Below are 22,140 nucleotides of genomic sequence, written 5' to 3'. Positions count from 1 at the left end.
GAGGTCCCTTGGGGGTAGGAAATGCACCAGGAAACTGTGTTGCAAATGCATAAAAACACCTTAAACTCCATTTATAAGGCTGAAGTTCAGCACAGTGCCATGCACGGGAGGGGCTGGCTAAAAAGGGAGCATGCCATAGATTCCAAACATGACTGTTTTCTGACTGAGCTCTCACTGCCAATGGACCTGGGTGCAAATTAAATCTGCCCTCTCGGTGGAACAAAGGGCAGAAACTCCTCCTTCAGTTGCAATGAGCTTGGCTGGCAGAGTGAGGTGTATTTTATAGCTCCCTGAGCTTAATTTGACACTTAGTCTGTGGGATTAAATAAAAGTGATGTGAAATATCTGTGGGATTAAAAGAAAGCCAGTTCTCTTCCTTCTCCCCCAGAATATCAAAAAGCACCAGTCCATGTAAAATTGTGGCCAGAAAAAACTTGAGCTGACTCTAGCTGCTAGAATAGATTGTAACAATTGAGAACAACTGTATTCCTCGAAGATTATGGGGCAGTCAAACTTCGATAGCCTCAATTTTCACATACACAAAGATTAAGGTATTGATTAATTGTATAGCTAAGTGAGTGATTACACTTTTGATTTGTTATGAAAATGTTCAAGAGCCCAAATAACCAAACCTAGCCAAATGTCTTTAGATAATACAAAACAGTACAAAAAAGGAGACACTACATGTCCTTTGTTCTGGGAAGCAATTCTTATCTCACAGCATGTTCACCTTCTGTGTTAAGTGTACTTCAAAGATACACCCGAAGATCACTTGTATTTATAGAATGGTTGCTTACAAGTTAGAAAGCACTTCATACATCACCCAAGATTCAACCCACCAGTCTGTACCAGTTCCTTAACTTGTTTTGTACCTTTCTGACCTTTGTTTTGGATACTAACTAGCATTCCAGGTAATGGTCCGTAAAGGTACCCCCGCAGTTTGTACCAGCACAGTGCATCAATGTATTTGGTCTTTCACAGTTTTCTATCTGCTTATGCTAAATCAGAGGTTGGCAACCTTTCAGAAGTGGTGTGCCGAGTCTTCATTTATTCAGTCTAATTTAAGGTTTCGTGTGCCAGTAATACATTTTAATGTTTTTAGAAGGTCTCTTTCTCTAAGTCTATAATATATAACTAAACTATTGTTGTATGTAAAAGTAAATAAGGTTTTTAAAATGTTTAAGAAGCTTCATTTAAAATTAAATTAAAATGCAGAGCCCCCCGGACTGGTGGCCAGGACCTGGACAGTGTGAGTGCCACTGAAAATCAGCTTGTGTGCCGCCTTCGGCACGCGTGCCATAGGTTGCCTACTCCTGCGCTAAATGTTGAGTTGTCCGTTCCAAGGTATTGTGGGATATACCAGTGAACAGCATTGTGAGGAAAACATAGTTTAGTTGGCATAACTGCCCAACCTTCATATATACAATATTTATACCATGTGCTTAATACATATTAATATTGTGTTAGCAATATGTCTGACATACACATTGTCTGACAAAGGAGAGAAAATAGTGAACCCACCAGTGTGCACCAAACAAGACTAAGTATCTTCTTGTGTACACATACTTCGCTTCTAATACCTACAGTCTAAATGTAAATGAGTGGCCATTTTAGGCCATATATAAAGGTCTGTGCTGTTGGATCCTGATGCAAGACTGCTGCCTTAGCACAGACAGCAGCTTCTGTCAGATTTCAAAACAAAAGAAAAACAAAAAAAACTGCAAGACGGTCAAGGTTAAAAAGGGCATTTTCTTTTTATATAGGACTTTTTTGTGAGAACTATCCAATACATATCTATTAGCATTCCCAAGTAAAGTCTTGTAAGAATTTCATCCTAGGTCAAGACCTTGTACAAATTTTAGCATAGAACAATTTTTGTTTTAAAACCATCTACTTATATACCAGAGCAGCATAAAGAAAATGTAGTGGAAATGCTGACAATATAAAAAGGAGCCAAAATAATGTATCACGATGGCTGAAAATAAATTGACAAGAATGAGAACTGAGAATGTAAATGCCATAACAAATTTAGTAACTTTAAAAACTCCCACATTTTTTGATCAATTTTCAAAGATTAAAGTTGAAGCATTTTCCACTCGTCGTTTAAAGCATCTGTTAAATTGTCCATATAGTACCTGAAAACAGTTGCATTGATTATTCTGTTATTGAATTGTGCACTTTATAGACATCTCTCCATTTCACACACTACTGACATGCCCAGAATAAACAGACCCTCCTTAACTGGAGATTATAGGCAGAATATTGCCAAATGTGTATTGCAGCAAAAGTATGAAGGCGATAAACAGAATGCATAGAGTGATTAAATCATGATATAAAGTTTGCTTTCCACTTCCATTTTAATGCATAGCTTACTGTGTGTTAATTCTTAATAATTTGAGAGATGCCATTTACAAGAGGTGAATAATGTTTTAAAATTAAAACACAAAAGGTACCTGTGAACTATTTCTCTGTTCAGCTGGTCTTCCACCTCTGGAAAATGTCTGAGGGTTTTCTATCCAAGGTTTTTTCTGAGTTGCCTGGGAATTTACATTAGTCCAACTTATGGCAGCTGAAAGAAATAGAAGTTTCAAAATAAAATATATGAAAGAAAAGTCAGTAAGTATAGCAGAAGTTGTATTACTTTGAAGTGACAAATGTTCAGTGGTGTATACAATCAAAATAAAAGATCACACCAATATTGTGATGTGAATCTTGCAACAGCTTCTTCTCTGCCAAAAATTCAGTTCCATAATTATGATTTATAGAATTTGGTAAAAAAAACCTGCTTTTGAGAACAGAATTCAGCCACAGGCACTCAACTGCTAATAATGAAGTTTGATTATCTTGGTAAACATCTAATGTAATAGTGGGTTCATTAGAATAGTTGCATATTATGGACAGTGAGCCAATCCAATTGACTTTTCTGCCCACTGTTTTCAGGGCTGAATTTAGTACAATTCCTCTACAGTTATTTTTCATTATTATTACAGTAGGGTTCAAAACTCCTGATCAGGATAAGAACCTCCTTGTTCTGTCCTGTACAATATGCAATAAAAGTCACTGACCCAAGCAGCTTATGTTCTAAACAGCAACAAAATACGACAAGCAGAACACACCGGGGAAGGAAACAGGAAGCAAGTGTGAAACACAAGGTTGCATGTATTCTTAGCTGAGAGTATCATCTGAAAACCTCAACTCCTCCTCCCCTCCCTTAGGCAGAGACAAGTGCAATTAATGAATCATTACCGGGCCACCTGCCTATTCATTATCATTGAGCAATTGATCATTGGTGTGACAGTACAGATGGGTCTTGAAAAGATTTGAAGGAGCACGGGATAGTGGCTATGCTAAATGATTTAGGAAGGACAAAGAAATATTCCTTGCAACATGTAAATAAAGATATAATATGACACAGCAAATGTGACAGCTTCAAGATTTTCTTTGCAAGATAAAAAAAAGCTATACCTGCATTTATTGATGGTTCTACAATCTGAAAAGGAAGGAAGAACATTTTAGTAAAATATTTTTATCATCATAGCATCCAACAGCAGCCTTGGCACTTCACAAATGTTCACCTACATTCATTGCACCAGAATCTGTATTTTTTGAAGTCATGGCAGCAGCAGCCTGATTGTTGCTATGTTTAGGACTGCAGTAACCACTATCGCTGTCAATATCAGCTTCACTGGCCCCTTGTTCACTAGAGGATTCTGCAGCAGGATGGGATGCACGTCTTCGCCTGCCTTTTGATTTCCATAGCATTGTACTAGAGCTCTCAGAAAGTGACTTATTAGCAATCTCTGAAGGAAAATCTGTAAGACAAAGGAAGTATAACCATTTGTGTTGCAGCTGTTGGAAAGCAGAAATTACTACTAATGGTACATTAACATTTGTGATGAAAACACAAAAGCTACTGAAAAGAAATCATAGCACCAGGTAGTTTCAAACTAGTAAAAAGAGAAATGTACTGACAGTGCTGGATGAAGTAAGTAGCAAGATCCAGTTTTCAGACTATTACTAGAGCTATTTGTGTTGTACTAACCAACCCCTTGATCAAGATGCAACCTATTTTTGGCAATGGGATTTGCCAACAAACAGGTTTTGCTGCCAACAAGAGTCTTCAAAACAAGGGAGTCAGGTAACACCATGTAGGTTGTCAAGCCAAAATTCTCATTAAGTTGCATTCTGGGTCTCTGAATATTCATATAGCAGGATTCTTGCAATTATTGCTTTAAATGCAGAAGTGGAACAGGCAACCACAGTGAAGAAAAACCTTCCAGAAGATACATAAAGCTGCATTTATGAAGAAAACCTTGCAATATTTTTTTTTCTGTATCAAATCCAATGCACTGTGTGGTTTTTAGAACTGCTCTTATATCTAGTCTCAAAAAAAAAAAAAAGTTTTGAAGACCACTCTTGGAAGAGATTTATTATCCTTCTCCCAACACAGTGAATTTTAGTACTCCTGAAAAGTTCCAGACTGATGCCACTAGAAGTTTGCCAAAGAACAGATAGAGCAAAGACACCAGAAATGCAATTTCTCCACACTGCCTCCCAGAGTGCCTTAACATTAGTCCAGTGGGGGTATCTGCTGCAATTGCCAACACGAGTTCTAATTAGTGTGAAAGTGTAATAACCATTAGAAACCACACAGATTACCATTCATTTCATGTAGGCCCCAGGCAGCCAGATAGTAAGACTTTTGCAAAAGAAATTTTTTAAAAGTAGGTCATTTTTTGAACTTGATGTTGACTGTTTCCCTTCAAAACAGCCGGGGAAAGGAAGATTATATGAAGTACACCTCTACCACGATATAACGCTGTCCTCGGGAGCCAAAAAATCTTACCATATTATAGGTGAAACCGCGTTATATCGAACTTGATTTGATCCACCAGAGTGCGCAGCCCGCCCCGCCCCCCCCCCCGAGTGCTGCTTTACCGCGTTATATCCGAATTTGTGTTATATCGGGTGGCGTTATAATGGGGTAGAGGTGTATTAGATAAAATGATAAGCTCCAGTTTTAACACATGCCTGCCAAAACTTACCAAAGTTTAAGCTTTTACTGCCATGCCATTAATAGTTCTTGTTTAGAACTATTTCTCTGCAGCAAGTGGCGTTAAACCTTCAATACTGAGGTTTTTAAAGTTTCAAGACAATAAATCACACCTGCCCTACTGACTTACTACATGCTATAGAATGTTTTACAGATTCAAGATTTCAAACTTTCTGACAATCTGCCTCCACCAAAAATATATCAGGAGCCCAATTATCAGTCCTGCCACAAGTCTGACACACACCCTATCTACCTTTCTAACTATTTGGAGAGTCCATTTCATTGTTTAAAACGGTTTTCCCCAAACCCAACCCAAAAAATTTACCAACAAACCAATATTTCTATAAACATGATTCTTACCTTAAGCTAAAAGTAAAATCCGTGTTTGCAGCCTACCATTCATTAGCAACCTTACAACAAATTAAATGCACACAGTGGAGAAGTTTGAGTGAGCAGGTGAGAAACGAGGGGAGATCTTCTGTTCATAAAAAAATTAACCCTGCAGTTTCAAGCTTCAGAAAGTTTTTCTAAATAGTGATTACAAACATCTTTTTCTCACAAGTCCTGAGAGTGTCTTTTCAACTCCAATACCATAGGCTTCAGCTAATAAATACTGCTAGCTGGAGTCTCCATATCAACTCAACTCAGCAGAACTTAGTCCTAGAGAAGCCACCTGTCAGTCTATAAATTGAGATTCCATGAGTGGGGACTTCAAAGTCTGCAGAGCCAGTGCCCTTGATCATCTAAAGGTTTTGGGTGGCCTCTCTTCAGGGCCGCTCCAGGCACCAGCTCAGCAAGCTGGTGCTTGGAGCAGCCAAGGAGAAGGGGTGGCAGTCAGGCTCTTCGGCAGCAATTCGTCGGCAGCTTCCTCGGTCCCTCTCGGAAGGAAGGACCGGCCGCCAAATTGCTGCCGAAGAAGAAAGTGGCATGGTGGAGCAGCTGTCAATCGTGGGGTTTTTTTTGGTTTTCAGAGGTAAGAGAGGCCCTGCCTCTCTTACCTCTGATAATCATAATTTGTTCTATTGGGATGGCAGTCATTTTGGGGATGAAATGTGACAGCAGCTCAAAGACAATGCAACTACAGTTTAGGACAGGAAGCAAACCATACAATACAATTTAAAGTTACTAGAGAAATTAGGTAGGAAGATAAGATTCCAAGTCAAAGTTAATCAGGCCACTAGTGGTGCTTCCCAATATTTCTTTCCCAAAGAGGGTTAAGGAGCCTTTAATAATTAGGAGTAGTTGTGTGTCTCCAGCAGCATTCCTATGATGTGGCACTGATTCAATTCTGAGAGAGTAAAGAATGCCAACTAATGAGTCAATCGCATGTTTTCTACAGCAGTGGTTCTCAAACTTGGGACGCCACTTGTGTAGGGAAAGCCCCTGGTGGGCTGGGCTGGTCTGTTTACCTGCCCCGTCCGCAGGTCCGGCCGATCGCGGCTCTCACTGGCTGCAGTTCACTGCAGCAGGCCAATGGCAGCTGCTGGAAGCAGCGGCCAGTACATCCTTCGGCCCGCGCCGCTTCCAACAGCTCCCATTGGCCTGGAGCAGTGAACCGCAGCCAATGGAAGCCGCAATCGGCTGGACCTGCGGACGGGGCAGGTAAACAGACCAGCCCAGCCCACCAGGGGCTTTCCCTACACAAGTGGCGGCCCCAGTTTGAGAACCACTGTTCAACAGCACTTCTTTGGTTCTTGAAGTTCTCCATTAGACATCTTGTAGGTCCAACCCTCCTTAACTTATGATCTGACTAGATCAGAAAACGTGGTGGTATGGCTGCAGTTCCAGTTAGTTAGCAGACAGACGCAGACAGACACACACACACAAAAAGCCAACAGACAATATCTTACCTGTTTGCTGAGATGCATCAACCAACAGCACAATTTTTGATCTGTTCTCAGGGCCTGATGCACTGGTCTCTTTTTGGATAGCCACACTTTTCACTGGAGCCCTTTTGCTTTTTGTGTGTGTCTGCAACTGTAGTTGCTGTTTTAAAAGATCAAATATATATACACACGAGACATAATTAAATACGACAATTAAAAATAATTTGGTTAGTGCTATTACAATTTCTATAAAGTTCTAACAGATTCTTTATAGAAAGCACCTGTCTGAAACAAGGGATTATGGGTAATGTTCTCCAGTAGTTCACAAGGTTAATACTATTTTAGATCACATTCTAGCATCTATCAGTTTGAAGAAGTTTTCTATATCTTCCATGCAGCTTAGTTTAAGGAACTACAAATACTATATTATACCGTAAGCCAACAAGTTTTGGAGACTATTACCTAGACAACTAGACAACTAGTTGTCTAATGCTAGACAACTACTGGGGAGCAAGAGAGGAGAGTTTTGTTGCAGTTTAATGTAATTAATGTATTTCTACAAAAGCAAATGACTACACAAGCAGAGTGTCTTTTAGCTAAGTGCAACATATTAATGGACTTCTACTTCAATATAACCAGTGCTTCTTAGGACATATATGTACCTAAAATGTGTTCCAATAAAGCCCTCAGAAATGCTGTTGAATGTAAGCAGCCTAGTGCATGTGGCATGACAAATCACCTACTGCAGTGGTTTTCAATCTGTGGTCTGCAGACAATGTCGAAAATTTCCAAAGGGGTCCGCACCTCCATTTGAAATTTTTAGGGGTCCACAAATGAAAAAAAGTTGAGAAACCACTGACCTACTGTTTTAAAATTATTTATGCAATATCCAAGAGCCAGAGAGAAAAAAATCTTAGGTGGCAGTCAACAACATCCAATGAAGTAGCTGTTGGCCATATATGACCCTCAAATAACATGTCTCCCAGCTCCCTAAAGCCAACAGCATTACTCCTCAGATATTCTATCTAGGTTCTTATAGTACAACAGTCACAATAGGATGATCTTCTTCAGGCCTTTAAAATACTAATTGTGCAAAATTAAAGCATCACTGTTATACTTTATAACTATATAAAGTTATACTGCTTCAGAAGAAACCAAGGGTAGAGAAAAATCTTATTATACATACTTGTCCTATGCTGTTGAACAAAAATATATAGGACTAAAAAGCAGTTCATTTTTTGTGCAAAAATGTTTTCATATGATTCTATTATTTGCTCTGTTAATTAGGGCTCAACAATGTCACGCTTACCTTTTGCGCAGCTGGTCCCCTGTTACTGCTTTTGCTTCGCTGTCTGGATAATGCAAAGACCTGGCCTGGCTGGTTTGGGCGATCAGTGCATTCGGTTGTAACTGTACTTACAGCACTTGCTGTCTGAAAGGGTGCAGAGTAGGGTGCAGGAAAAGGATGATAGAAACCCATGACTTGTGCACATGGGGCTGGCATAAACTGGTAATACGTATACTCTGTAGAGACAGGTGGTTGAGCAGATATAATAGGATAAGCAAGGTAAGGTCCTGTGGGGCTTGGGTTTGGCTGCTGCCATCTGATGTCATTATTATATAATGGAAATTGTCTGTAAAACCAAAAGAGAAAAAAAATAAAATTGCTGAATAGTTACACATAATTGGAGTGAGTTTACTAGTAACTTAATCCTTTATTCTGAAAAAGAAATTAGTGCAAACTGTTTCATGAACTCTTAGCTTTTAATAGCTTAATTCAAATGCTTAATTGTTAAATTCCTAGCGTGCAATAATATATATTTTGAGAGCATGACTGAAATAATGTAATTCCAACTGCATTCAGGGACACTGTACAAAATACACAAGATACTATGGTAAACAAAACTGTTCAACCAAAAGATTTAAATTTTATGAAGCAAAAGAATGTTAATGTTATACTAGCAATTAAAAAAATAGGCCAGAAGAAACTAACATCTTATGACAAAATAACTGTCAAGAAAAAATTTTTCACCACAACTCAGAAAGTTGTTTATAACAAACTTTCAAATTAGAGGCACTGATATATATTTATAGTTTGTTTATACTGTAGTTCAAATTATTTCAACACATCAGAAAATAAAAATGGATTAAGTACTTGGGGACACACCAGATAAATTTACAGATAGCTATGGTAGCAATAGTTTAGTCTGACATTCACCTATTTATCTAGGACGAATAATGTTTTGATAGACAAGGGAAAACAAGCTATCAGCTCACATTTTATCCCAGGCTCCTAAGTTCCCTAATGCAGACTTTGAGAGCACACGTGAAGACAGACACCTACCACTCAAATACGTTCTCTATTCCTTGAAGCACTGAGAGCAAGTGCAGTGCAGTGGTCTCCCCCTGGCCAATCTCTACTGCTTAGGACAACCAAAAAAGCCCCACAGGAACTCTGAGCCCAATTCCCCTCCTCTCCATAGAGCTAGGGAGACCATTGCGTAGAGAAGACTGCAGATATGTGTTAGAAAGAGGAGGGGAAGGTAAAATTCATGACAATTGTGCAAATCTGCATAAGCCAGTTCCCAGTAGAGGGACTGTTAAATAGAGCCCTACATGGGAGAGGTGTAGAACCCTGCAGCAGGACTGGGATCCCATGGGTCCGCCTGCCACATTAGCAAGAGTGGGACTAAAAGAAGTCCCTACTGTTAAGTATTTTTAGCAATTTATACACTGTAGCATTTTAAGATATCAAGGTGCCATATACACACTGACTAAACCTTGTAACATTCCTATGAAGTAGGAAAGCATTATCCCCATCCTACATAGGAACACAGATATGGAGAGGATAAGGGTCTTCATGGCTACAGAACTAGCGAATGGCAGAGCTGTGACTAGAATAAGGGTTTCCAGTTTCTAATCCCTTCCCATGCTCAGTTTAATGCATCATGCAGTCTTGCACATGCACGGTGCAAATAAAGTTAGTTATGGGAAGGCCTCAGACTGCTAACAGCATACTGTTCTACCACTTAGGGATCCAAGTTAGATCCTTTCTCTTAGTACCTTGTTTTAGAGGTGGCTGGGTACACTTGTTTGGACTGGCTCTGGAAGGTTTAAGAGTAGAGCGGATGAGTTCAGGAAGGATCTGTGGTCAGTCCTCTGACCAAGGCAAGAAAGAACAAGGAATCTAAGAATGGCGGGGATTAAAGGAGAAAAATGGGGACAACATTACCCAGGGTCGTAGAAACTCTATCCTCACCCAGTAGGGGACAGAAGAGTAACTAAATGCAGAGAGGAAGTTCTCAAGCTTACCAATAATTATATGAAAACAGTGTTTATATAGCCACTTTCTTGATTCCAGGCACATCTTTGACAGAAGGGAAATTCAAATTTATTTAAAAGTCAGTGTCTTTTTCCATAGAGGAGCACCACCACAAATTACCTGTTGGCCTGGTTTTCCTGTACAAATGGGTAGCAAGTAATCAGGTAGCTGGGAATAGGAGTTGGTTCCACTCCATTAACACCTCCACTGTCATTAGGGAGAGCCATAGATATCATAAGTGTATCAGGACCCTTCTTCTGAGGAATAAATGGTTCTACTTCAGCTGACAGTTTAACATTCTTAAGAAAGGGAAAAAAAATAACATTAATAAAGTCAGAGTCAGTGGTTAAACAACAAGATAACAAATGGCAGCGGTTATCCTGCAAATCATTAACAGATTCTCTTTACTTAGGGCATTTGACACATTAAAGATTTTTAAACCATATAAGGAACTGCCAATTTAAAAGTCTTAAGTAATGACCAAGCTATTTACACAAGTCAACATTTACACTGGGAAAAAAGTACTAGCAGGCCTAAGGCTGTTTAAACAATCAGGTGCCTAAGGTTGCATTTAGAAGTCCAAAATAAACTGGAAGACCAGTGTAAGAAAAAGCAGCTCAAGTAACAAGTTCAGATACATTTACTAGTTGTAAATATGAAAAATCTACAGTCTCATCATCATGACTCCCCTTACATTCTTTAAGGAAACCATTCAACCAGTAACAAGCAAACACAGGGAAACAAAACTCCTCTTTCCCCTCTGTTGATGCCCTATGGAAAGATCATGGTTGGTTGGTGGGAATGCAACATCCTCTCAAGTGTAATATCACAAACCAAAAGGAATCATCTTCATCCTCTTTTCCATTTCTCTCTTTACTCTTCAGGATTATAAATCAAACATCCATCATGTCCATTAAACAAGGGCATTCTCCTGAAGAGCTTACAATCTTAAAATTCACAGGGATGCATTGCAATTAACACAAGCACAAATCAGGAGATCAGTCAGCCTCTTGGTACAGGTGGATTTTTGGAGTGATTTGAACAAGTTGGAAAACAATTGACAAATGTTGATTGGAAGGATGCAGCGAGCATAGGAGTTGGCACAGAACAACAACATGTGGCATTTATGTTGGCCTTCACGTTGTCAAAGCTCCAAATAAACATCAATCAATTTAAAAAGGACTGGAATTGGGAGCTTGCAGAGGAGGCAATAGTCAGGAGAGAGGTTAGGATGGAGTGTACAAAGACACTAGGTTAGAGATGCAGATGGGGCACAGTTGTGTAGGCTTTCATAATAATTGCATCTTAACTGAAAACATCATGTGGTAGACATAGTAAAGTCTGGTCTACATTGCAAAACTGATCATACTCTGAGGCAAAAAACAAATCTTAAAAATGGTTTCAGCTAACCATTTTACTGCTAGTATGGATGTAACATTGCTAAGAAAAACTTTACTCCATCTGCAATTTTTACGTGTTTCAAGAACATTAACAAATTTTGCCATGAAGATTAGATCAAAGTTATCACATAAATAAAAATGAATTTTGTCATACTGTCTTTTCAATGTCGTTTTGAAAGACAAGAGCCCCGAAAGGACTAATCTAAAAGGTTTGCTAAACAATTTAGGCCCTTTTACACTGCGCCAAAAGAAGGTGGGCTCAAGCTCTGTAATGATTTCACTTTGAGTTGACAAGATCATCACTTTGCACCCATACTCAATACACTGTCAGGGGCTGCTGAAGTGAGACAGACACCTATACTCTAGTTACATTCAGGGGCTAGACTCAAATTTGGTTGTTTGTGGAATGTGGATTTGTAAGCCTGCTTTATCCCCAATACAGACAAGAACTCCAGTCGCACGAACCAAACTAATTTAATTGGTCTTAATTTCCACTCTTCCAGTAGCTGGCAACCCTACAATGTAGTGCATTATGTGTAATAAGCAGTGCTCGGTCCCCTGCATTCTACACCTTCTACATTCTACAGAGTTTTCCAAATGAAATGGGACTACCAAGTGGCCTACAAAGTGACCACTTGCAGTGGGACAGCTGCAAGGATTACGTTTTCACATCTTTATTATTGTACACTAAATGCAATATTTACCAAAGAAAATCTGAAAGGCAAAAGAACCGCGGCCTGCGGGAGCCGCGATCGGTCAGACCTGTGGACGTGGCAGGTAAACAAACCAGCCTGGCCTGTCAGGGGCTTTCCCTACACAAGCAGCATCCCAAGTTTGGGAAACACTGCAGTAGAGCAAGTACCTTTGTGCTAATCAGCTGCACTTTTGGCAACTAGATAATGAACAAGCGAGTACCATCTTGAGTAACTTCACTACAACTCACAAAGCTTCATGTAGAGGAAAAATGGTCGTCGTTAGGTCACTAACATGGGACTTGGGAGACCCAAGTTAAATTTTCCTGCTCCACCTGATCCTTCCTGTGTGAAATTATGAATGCCAATTAGAATTAATTCTTAGTTTTTATGATAGTCCAAAAGGACCTAATTAATTACCAAGGATTTGCACCATAATAGCTCCAACTCAGGAGTTGCCCAAAAACAAAAACGGGAGAAGTGCTCATGAATAAACAGCAGTTCTCTTGGCCATAACAATTTCAGCTCATATACAGCTAACCCAGGGGCCTCAAACACGCGGCCCGGGGAGTTATTTGCTGTGGCCCGCCAAGCTCCCTGTGCTGCACTGCCACTCCCAGAGTTATTTCCTGTGGCTGCCAAGCTCCCCTCGCCTGCCACCCCCCCACCAGAGCACTGCGTCCCTGCTCCTCTGCCTACCTCCAGGTGCTTCCCACTGCCAAACAGTTGTTTGGCAGCACTTAGCACTTTCCAGGAGGGAGGGGAGAGGAGTGGGGAGCCGTGCGCTCAGGGGAAGAGGCAGAGAAGAGGTGGGGATTTGGGGAAGGGGTTGGAATAGGGGCAAGGGAGGGGTGCTCTCATGGAAGGGGTGGAGTGGGGCAGGGCCAGGGGCAGGGAAGGGGGGCTTTGGTACCTTTATATGAAAAGGTGTTGGTGATGCGGCCCTCGAGCCAATGTACTAGTCCTCATGTGGCCCTCGTGGCTATTTGAGTTTGAGATCCCTGAGCTAACCCGTTTCTATAAAGTCAGGCCAAACCATTTAGATATAAAAATGCGGCACTGTTCATGAATGGCCGAAGAACTTTCAAATGGTTATCCCAGTTCTATCTCTTCCCAGCAATACAATGAGACAGTTTGGGTACAGATACTATGCACCACATGAGTACTGACCAGAACCATAAATAGGCTTTCCAGTCATTTATCGTCCAGATGGGGCAATAACATTATGACACTACTAATATGAGATTGCCCTTGTGAATTTGCACCATCTTTCTATGTTTTTAAGCAACCAGGTGCCCTTCCAATCACCTAATGGCAAACAAAGTGAGACAGGAGAAAGAACTAAGTATTTTGTGGAAGTATCCTAGGTAGGAATTCTGGAATTAGTAAGCTTCTCTAATGCAATGCACTTCCAAGAATACTTTGCAAGTATGGAGAAGATCATATTTTTTAGGACAGTTGGCCACTGTCTATCTCATCTGTACAACTGTGAGGTGTCTGAAGTCCAATGTCTTGTCTTAGGCTGAGGTGTGTTCCAGCAGGGTTTTAGGGAGTGTGTGTGGAAATATGGAGATCATTCTTTGATGTCAGGTCACTGTAGAACTGTCATTAAAATGACTCTTTTCTTTACCTTTCCTTCCCCAAACTCCACCACTTTTCATGATTCATTTGATCATGGCATAATCTTTAAGGTTAAATGTAACAATCAAAAATAGCTGATGAGACACATCATTGACTAAGGCAGCAGTTTAGGATTTCCTGTAAAGAGGGCTCTGTATTCTGTAGTCGGCCTCCAATTCATTGAGATTCTCTCTACCTGTTAAGGTATCTGTAAAATTATTCCGACTTCATAGATTCCAAGGCCAGAAGAGACCATTGTGATCATCTAGTCTAACTTTGTGTATAATACAGGCCACAGAAATGCCCCCAAATAATTCCTAACACATATATTTTAGAAAAGCATGCATTTTTTATTTAAAAATGGTCAATGATGGATAATCTACCACAATCCTTAGTAAATTGTTCCAATGATTAATTACCCTCACTGTCAAAAAATTATGCCTTCTTTCCACTCTGAACTTGTCTAGTTTTAACTTCCAGTCACTGGATCATGTTGTACCATTTTCTGCTAGATTGAAGAGACCATTATTAAATATTTGTTCCCCTTGTAGATACTTATAGACTATAATCAAAACAAAGAGACGATTAAGAGTTATCAAGATGAGCAGATTGAGCTCATTGGGGCTATCATGTTTTCTAATCTTTAATCATTCTTGTGGCTCTTCTCTGACCCCCCTCACCAGCCCCCAATTTATCAATATCCTTCTTGAATAGGGGGCACCAGAACAGGAAATAGTATTTCAGCAGCAGTCATAACAGTGACAAATACAGAAGTAAAATAACCTCTCTACTCCTACTCAAAATTCTGCTATTTATGCATCTCAGGATCGCATCACACTGTGAGTTCATGTTCAGCTGATTATCCACCAGAACCCCCTACATCTTTTTCAGATTCACTATTTCCCAGAACAGAGTCCTCCACCCTGCAAGTATGGCCTACATTCCTTGTCCCTAGATGTATACATTTACCCACATTAAAACACATATGGTATGCTCTGGCCATTTTACTAAGTGATCCAGATTGCTCTGAATCAGCAACCTGTCTTCATTATTTACCACTTCCCCAATTTGTGTGTCAAAAGGAAGACCAAATACACAATCTCCTCTCTCTAACAAAATCTCATGATTTTGGGGGGTTCTAGCTCATGATTCTTAAACCGGTGAGGTTGTCAATACTGTAAAACAGGTCTTAATTTTATAGGGAAAAGAGTTTTGCTCTTCATGATGCTATTCAGTTTTAACTTACAAAATGTTATGCAGTAGCTCATTATATATTTCAGTCCAACAATTACAACTCTACTAAGATGGCATATATACTGAAGTGACCCTTTGTCTTCTATATAAGAGCTACTGTAGTCATCAACAGCTGCAAAGACAGAAGATGACACTAGCAGGATCAGACTGGTAAACTTTGTCCTATAGTTATAGCACTGTATGTTTAATCTTAGAAAAGTTTTTGTTCATTGTAACGTAATGGCATTCAATATTACCCATTAAAATAGGATCTCTTGTCTTCTATCTAGGAGAGCAATGTTAGCACTCATATTTTTTCACCATCCACAAAGTAAGAAAACAGATGCATATGCTACATTTCAGAGAAACAGAATAAAGTTGATTGTTTTACAATTTAAAGCCAGGAAACAAGAAGTCTAGCTGCAAAACATAGTAGGGCAACAACATAGATTCTATAATTTTTAAAGCAGTTTTTCCAATTTTGCTCCTGAATCTTATGTTTCAAATCTTCCATAATAACTTAAGTATGCAGACAAGTCACACACTTCATCTATTTTAAGACCAACTTTGCAAACACAGAAACCAATGTTAGAAGTCAAATAATTATAGTAAGTGGCATGTATTCAAGGAACAGTAAATATGCAGCTTAACTGGATAACTTCAGGAACAGCCCTTGTAATACTGTGTGAAATATAATCATACTCTGACAGATTTAAAATTGTATTTCCAATATAGCAGTATCACACTCAGGTACACTGGTCTCCATTCAAATACTTATGTTGTGTGAACTTATTTTTCCCCCTACTGATCTTCCACCATCATACATCTTTAAAAGGTGCTATGCCCAAAGAACACAGTATAGAGTAATGGGCTATGGCTGCAGAATGAAAATATATTTGAAATTCATGTTCAGGTATGAGTTCAAGATTGCCGGTTTTATCACAGCACAAGCTTTACACAAAGTTGAAAGTTTAGTTTGCTACCCCTTCACTGGGTATTTTAGAACAGGTGAAAAGCTAATTTTAACCTGTCATGATTTTGCACTTGGTATGCTTTAGTTGACATGATAATCCCCACCTCATTTATGATGAAAGTCAGTTATATATGCAATAATGGCAAGATAGCATTAAGGCTGAGATGCTACATATTTCTCTGAGACACACACAGTAGGTGAGGTAACATCTTTTATTGGACCAACTTCTCAGACACACTGATTCCTTCTCCAGACCTGAAGAGGAGGTCTGTGGGGCTTGAAAGCTTGTCTCTCTGACCAACAGAATTTGGTCTAATAACAGATATTACCTCACCCCCTTGTCTCTTGAAAATAAGAATCATACTATTCTGCAGTAGGATTATTTAAAAGGGACACTCAGTTTAAAATTCACATTTTTGCCAGGATCCATACATGAACATAACAAAAAACCTGAATACTTAGATTACTATAACTGAAAGATCAGAGTAAAACATTTGTCTTTTTTAAAGTGTAATTATTTTATACTAAGTGTAGTCCAGACAATTTCTCCACAGTTGTGTAGGGCTTCCAAAGAGCAACAGAGAAAAAGAAAATGTAATTACACAAGATGGTCAGATTCATACATTGATAAGGCCCTATGTTTTCAATATTTACTGAAAAATTCCCAGGTTTTACAAAAGCTGTAATCTGGGGTTTTTTAACTGATTTTTACCAAAATTTTGGACCACTCAGGTACATGAAAATACTGATTATGTTAAGAAAAATTCAATACATCACATTAAGTAGATGTGTTCCTGTTAATAATGTTATTCTAGAAGCACAAATAAGAGGCTGTCTGTTAAAGTAAGGTAACGTAGAGAAAGACAAATGGACATGAACGTGTGCGCGTGCATCTATGTACATTCTGTTAATGTACAGTTCATTAATAAACCACAATATTAAACTACAATACTTTATCTTTTAATACTCTTACTTTTCTCTATTTGTTGCTTTTTTCTGTCCTCCCATCTCTCAGCATTAGCTGTGGTATTACTCAGAAAACCGTGAAGTTAATTTTTTTTTTACTGATTTTCACTTAATTTTTAATTTCTGTAAACACTGAAATTTCTGAGAAATTAAAAAAAAACTGAAAGTAAAGGGACTTGTACATTGGGAAAGGTAATGTAACATAGCAGTTAGAGGAAGGAATGGGAAATCAAGGCTGGTTTCTTGGAAAAGAAACTTGGAGCGTGACCTTGGGGAATCACTTAACTTCTATGTGCCTCATGTCTACTCACCAGTAAAATGAGTATACACACATATATGCACATACATACCCCTCACATGCATATTGTAAAGTTTAATATTTGTAAAAGTGCTTTGAGATTCTTGCAGGAAAGGCATTAATGCAAAGCATTACATAAGTGGGTCTTTCCCCCACTGGTCAACAATAAATCTATCTAATAGCCACTAGAAGACTTATGGACATGCCTATCTATTGTTGCAAAACAATTCTGACTCTCTTTTAAACACACTGAAGACCTTGTTCTGGTTATAGTTCAGTCATATGAAAATAAGAATCCTTACATAAAACATTCTTCTGGCAAGGACAGCTTTCTATTATCCTTAAATGACTTCAAGTGACATTCTCTCAGCCTAAACTCCAAAGTTTAAGAAAACTCTTCTTTTTCCACAATAATAGACAAAACTCCCAATGTTCATATCCTCAAAAGAGAGAAATACAATTGGAGAAATTGGACAAAACAAAAACAGCACACCTACATCCAACTTACTTGTGTAATAAGCACTCAGCACTATAATAAAACCATAACTATCTATTGGCACTACTTTCCTTGCACTTTGTTCAAGCAGACAACAAATAGGCTGTTTTTAAGTAACAAATTTAGGACATGTCCACGATTGATGTTTTGCAATTCCACTTGATTTCCTAACTGTCCTAATAGAGGCCAAGGCCTTAAGCATAGCTCTAAGCAAATAAACACATCATAATTTTTGAATTTGAAAATAATATCAACTTGTAAAAAAAACAAGTTGTTTCTCTTCTCCTAGTTTCCTACCACCACTCCCTTGTGCAGAACACTTGCAAAAAAATTAGTGTGACCTTGTCTACATTAGGAAAATAACCCATGGTTGACAACAAACATCATCCAAACATACCATTTAACTGTTCTTGAACACATTAACTTCTGCAACTGACAGAACCAAACTATTCCAACACCCATTACAGAAATCACAACAAATCCCAGGGTAGAATAAGACTAACAAATTTATTTAAGCATGAGCTTTCGTGAGCTAGAAGTGAGCTGTAGCTCACGAAAGCTCATGCTTAAATAAATTTGTTAGTCTTTAAGGTGCCACAAGTACTCCTGTTTTTTTTGCTCTCTATATTAGTAACTCAAACTATTTAACCACAGTAGAGAGAGGCTCAGATATTACAGTGATGGGGCCACACAAATCTAGCTAGGGGGGATCTAAGGGGAATCCATAGATGACACTTTGTCACTTTAAGTTGTTTTGTTAGTGTAGACAAAAACAATTAATACAAGATGTGTGATGGCTCTTTTTTCTTCAAGACAGGTTTTTGTCCAAAGAGATGAATTATGTTAACACTGACAATCCCTTTTCACCCCTCAAATATTATACATATGACATGCAACACAACATTCACTCTTCTGACATAGTTACATTCTAAATCACATTAACTGTTGCTATGAGTTGAGAAGTTAATTTTATTCTAGTTAGTAGCATTACAGCTTATTTGGGACTTTCTCGCACCCCCCAAAAATTATTTACCTAACCACTTTTATCTCATGACTGTAGGCTTTTACACTGATTTATCAACTGTCCAGTGCCACTAAGGAGAAAGGCGTGCAAATCAAAGAATTTCCAGGACCTGCACCAGCATCTTAAAACTGTGATTAAAAACATTATAAATTATTTTACATTGATAAAAGCACATTTTAATGTTTTTATTAAACTTATTGAGTTTGAACCTTTTGTTCAGAGTATTCCTATGCAGGTTACTACTGGCTAATCAGAAAGCATGTGAAGCAAGACAGTTACAGTATTGCAGAAAGTTACCCCCCAATTATTCATTATACCATAGCATCTTGGGGCCCTAGTTATGGATCAGGCTCCCATTGTTCTAACCACTGTACGAACAGGACAAAAAAAAATTGTGCTTCTTCTGATATGAAAGGGACTACATCAAAAGGGTATAATCATTACTGAGAGCTTCACTACTTAATGGGGTGAATAACCATTGTAATTTTTAGCCCTCTCATGAGCAAGGAAAAAATGCTTAGACAGAATGTGTGAAGTCATCTGTGATTAAGAGTTCTAGCAACAAACTTCACAATAGTACCACAATACTAATTAAAGTGAACAAAAGAAATATATGAAATAATTAACCAGAAGTATAGAAAGAAGTTCCCAATTTGGCAGAATAGTCTAATTTAAATTCAGTTAAAAAATTATTCTATTTCTGTACACAGTCATATTTTCATCCTTTCTCTGTAACTGACTGCTTGAAGTTATCACTCATCATAACACACAGCCTGCTAGGGAAGATACACATTGTTTACTAATCGATCCTTAAAAACTATGCACAAAATGAAACAATTATTCTTATAAAAATAACCCATTGTTCAATGTCCACTGTATTACTGAAGTTTAGAATTAAGTCAATTGAGAGGATAACCCTAGAATTTCTGAAGATTTTTCAAAAATGAAAGTCATAACTGGACTATATTTGAATTCCTGCAATTAGGGTCTTTCAATACACATTTCCTGAAGGGCAGCTTAGTAGTAACAGAGATCTTATTAAGTTTCATACAGAGGGACTCTAATTTTGGATTTTTTAAAATCATCTTCTTGTGATGAAGGATTTTACTATGTTCACATCAATAAAACATTAAACGATTGTGATTGAGGGATATTTTAAAGGCTCCTTCATGTTACAACAACTTGAAAAGACCCTGAAAACAAGGTAAATTGATTATTCTGTGACCTTCCACTTAAATTCATTAGGGAAAAAAAAAGGGGCAGAAGAGGATGACTAAAACCTTTTATCTGCTACAAACTAAGGACTGGGAAGGCTCGATGGTGTCCTGAATGTTAGAGACTTACATCTACCCCAGGAACAAACAATGATTTTAACAAATCTACATGTTTCAGACACTAGGGAAATGACATATTACTCGTTTTGAGGATGTTTTAAAAGTCTCTCCTGCTGATCTTGCATATGTCAATTGAAATCTCACTTAGTCCAATTGCCCCAGCAACTTGAAACACATCAGGGAAAAGAACAGAAAGGAGTCTTGATACAACATTATGAATATGACAAGCAACAACATCGACTTGCATAAACTTCAAGTTTATATAGGAAGTGGGTAAAAAGAAATGGGGTCAGACCTACAGTATTTTAGCTGCTGTTTTAACGCCCCCACGCACACTTCACAAGACTCTCCAGCCTCCTAGCCCAACAGAGGGAAAGATGGCTGGGGCTGAGGGGGTTATGCCCGTGTTGTCACCCCCACTCCCGGATCCCTGTTTACGAGTGAAATGTCCCCCCAAACAGACATGCAAAGATCGAGTTTTCTCTTCCCTCAACAGCAGCTGGTCCAATAAAAGCCATTCCCTGCCGCGCCTTGGCTAGCTCTAGTTTTCCAGAGAACTTTTCAAGACTAAAGTCCAGTTTGAGGGGTTTTTTTTGGGGGGGGGGAAGAGGGACGGAAGAGAAAATAGCTTTTACACCCCCCCAACTGCCCATTTACACAAACACGCCCCCCCCCGTTACAGCTCTTCTCCTGAGCACCCAGGAACCCCCTCACCTCCCTGCCCAGCTGCTTGGAGCGCAGGCCCGAGGGCTGCAGCCGGTGCCCACCAACCCCCTCAGCTGAGCAGATTCACTGCCCGCTCCCCCGCCTCGGATTTACAGCTCTGTCTGCCGGCTGCCGCAAATCCCCGATACCCCTGGGCCCCCGCCCCCCGCCCGCGAGCTCCCCTTGCCCCGGCACCCCGCGGCTCGCGCACACCCCGCCAGCCCCCCGCCAACCTCTCCGCTTGTTTACAGCGCGCGCGCCCGGCGCCCCCGCCCCTCCCTTACCTTGTCGGCTTTGTCCATGGCTCCTCCAGCTGGGCTGGGGAGAGGCGCCGGAGTGTCAGGATCAGCTACTTTGCTGTTACTGAGCATGCGCCAAGGCTCCGAGCATGCGCATTAACATCTCCGGAAGCCACTACCCTCACTTGCCGTCAGACGCTACTACCTGTGGAGAGCTGGGGGTAAACACGGGCCGGGGCCGCAGCGCGCTGCTCCCGGGGCGGCCGAACGGGATGGCGGGCGGAGCGGCAGCCCTGGGGGCAGGGTGTGTCAGCGGCGGGGAGTTAGAGCCGCTTCCTCCATGGCTGCCCCCTCCCCGCCGGACTCATTGAGCCGCGCCTGCCTGTGCCGGAGCCGCGACGGCTGACGCGGAAACCGGCTCCTAGCTGCGCCACTGATGGGCGGGAGCCAGCGGGCGGCATCATCTGCGACGGAAGCCCGGCAGACCCAAGCCGTGCATAACGCGTTGGCCAAGTGGCTTTGCTGGCCTGCGCTTACTGGAGGCAGAGGGGCCTAGTGGTTAGGGCACAGGACTGGGAGCCAGGACCCGTTGGCTCGCGTCTCAGCTCTGTACGCATCTGTCAGGGGGCTCTGAGGCTTGATTGATTAACTCATTGAAGCAGTGACTGGATCTAAGTTGTTTCTGTGGTTATTTCGTCTCTGTAAGGTAGAGGCACCAAACCCCTGATCCTGCAAACACTTAAACTGCAGCATAGGTGTAATTTTGTATTTGCAGGATTGAGGCCAAGTTTATAAATTCCTTAAATGAATGGTGTTAATAGAGGTACAGGCCCAAAGAAGGGCCGCTTAGTTTTTCTATCATGCACCCCTTCCAAAAAAAACCAACCAAACAAAAAATACAACCACCAACCATACCACCTCATAAGTGGGAACTGATGTAGCTCAAGTTACATGAAGCA

At 40.0% G+C, this 22,140-nt stretch overlaps 1 protein-coding gene across 1 annotated transcript in view; it reads right to left on the bottom strand.

The window, feature by feature from the left end:
* SECISBP2L (SECIS binding protein 2 like) overlaps positions 1 to 21,704 on the bottom strand; it is a 42,453-nt gene extending 20,749 nt beyond the window's left edge. Inside the window, exons 1-7 of the mRNA XM_039492382.1 lie at positions 21,227 to 21,704; positions 10,322 to 10,500; positions 8,189 to 8,513; positions 6,904 to 7,039; positions 3,580 to 3,812; positions 3,466 to 3,490; positions 2,454 to 2,569 (exon numbers count right to left, since the gene is read on the bottom strand). Of these exons, the coding sequence (XP_039348316.1) occupies positions 2,454 to 2,569; positions 3,466 to 3,490; positions 3,580 to 3,812; positions 6,904 to 7,039; positions 8,189 to 8,513; positions 10,322 to 10,500; positions 21,227 to 21,313 (1,101 nt within the window). The 5' untranslated portion in view covers positions 21,314 to 21,704. The remainder of the gene's footprint in view (positions 1 to 2,453; positions 2,570 to 3,465; positions 3,491 to 3,579; positions 3,813 to 6,903; positions 7,040 to 8,188; positions 8,514 to 10,321; positions 10,501 to 21,226) is intronic.
* Positions 21,705 to 22,140: the final 436 nt, after the last annotated feature.

The sequence above is a fragment of the Mauremys reevesii genome, linkage group 10 (assembly GCF_016161935.1).
Source record: "Mauremys reevesii isolate NIE-2019 linkage group 10, ASM1616193v1, whole genome shotgun sequence".
In the NCBI taxonomy this organism is placed as follows: Eukaryota; Metazoa; Chordata; order Testudines; family Geoemydidae; genus Mauremys; species Mauremys reevesii.
Note: the sequence above shows the minus strand (reverse complement) of the source record. Positions and strands in the feature narration are given on the sequence as shown.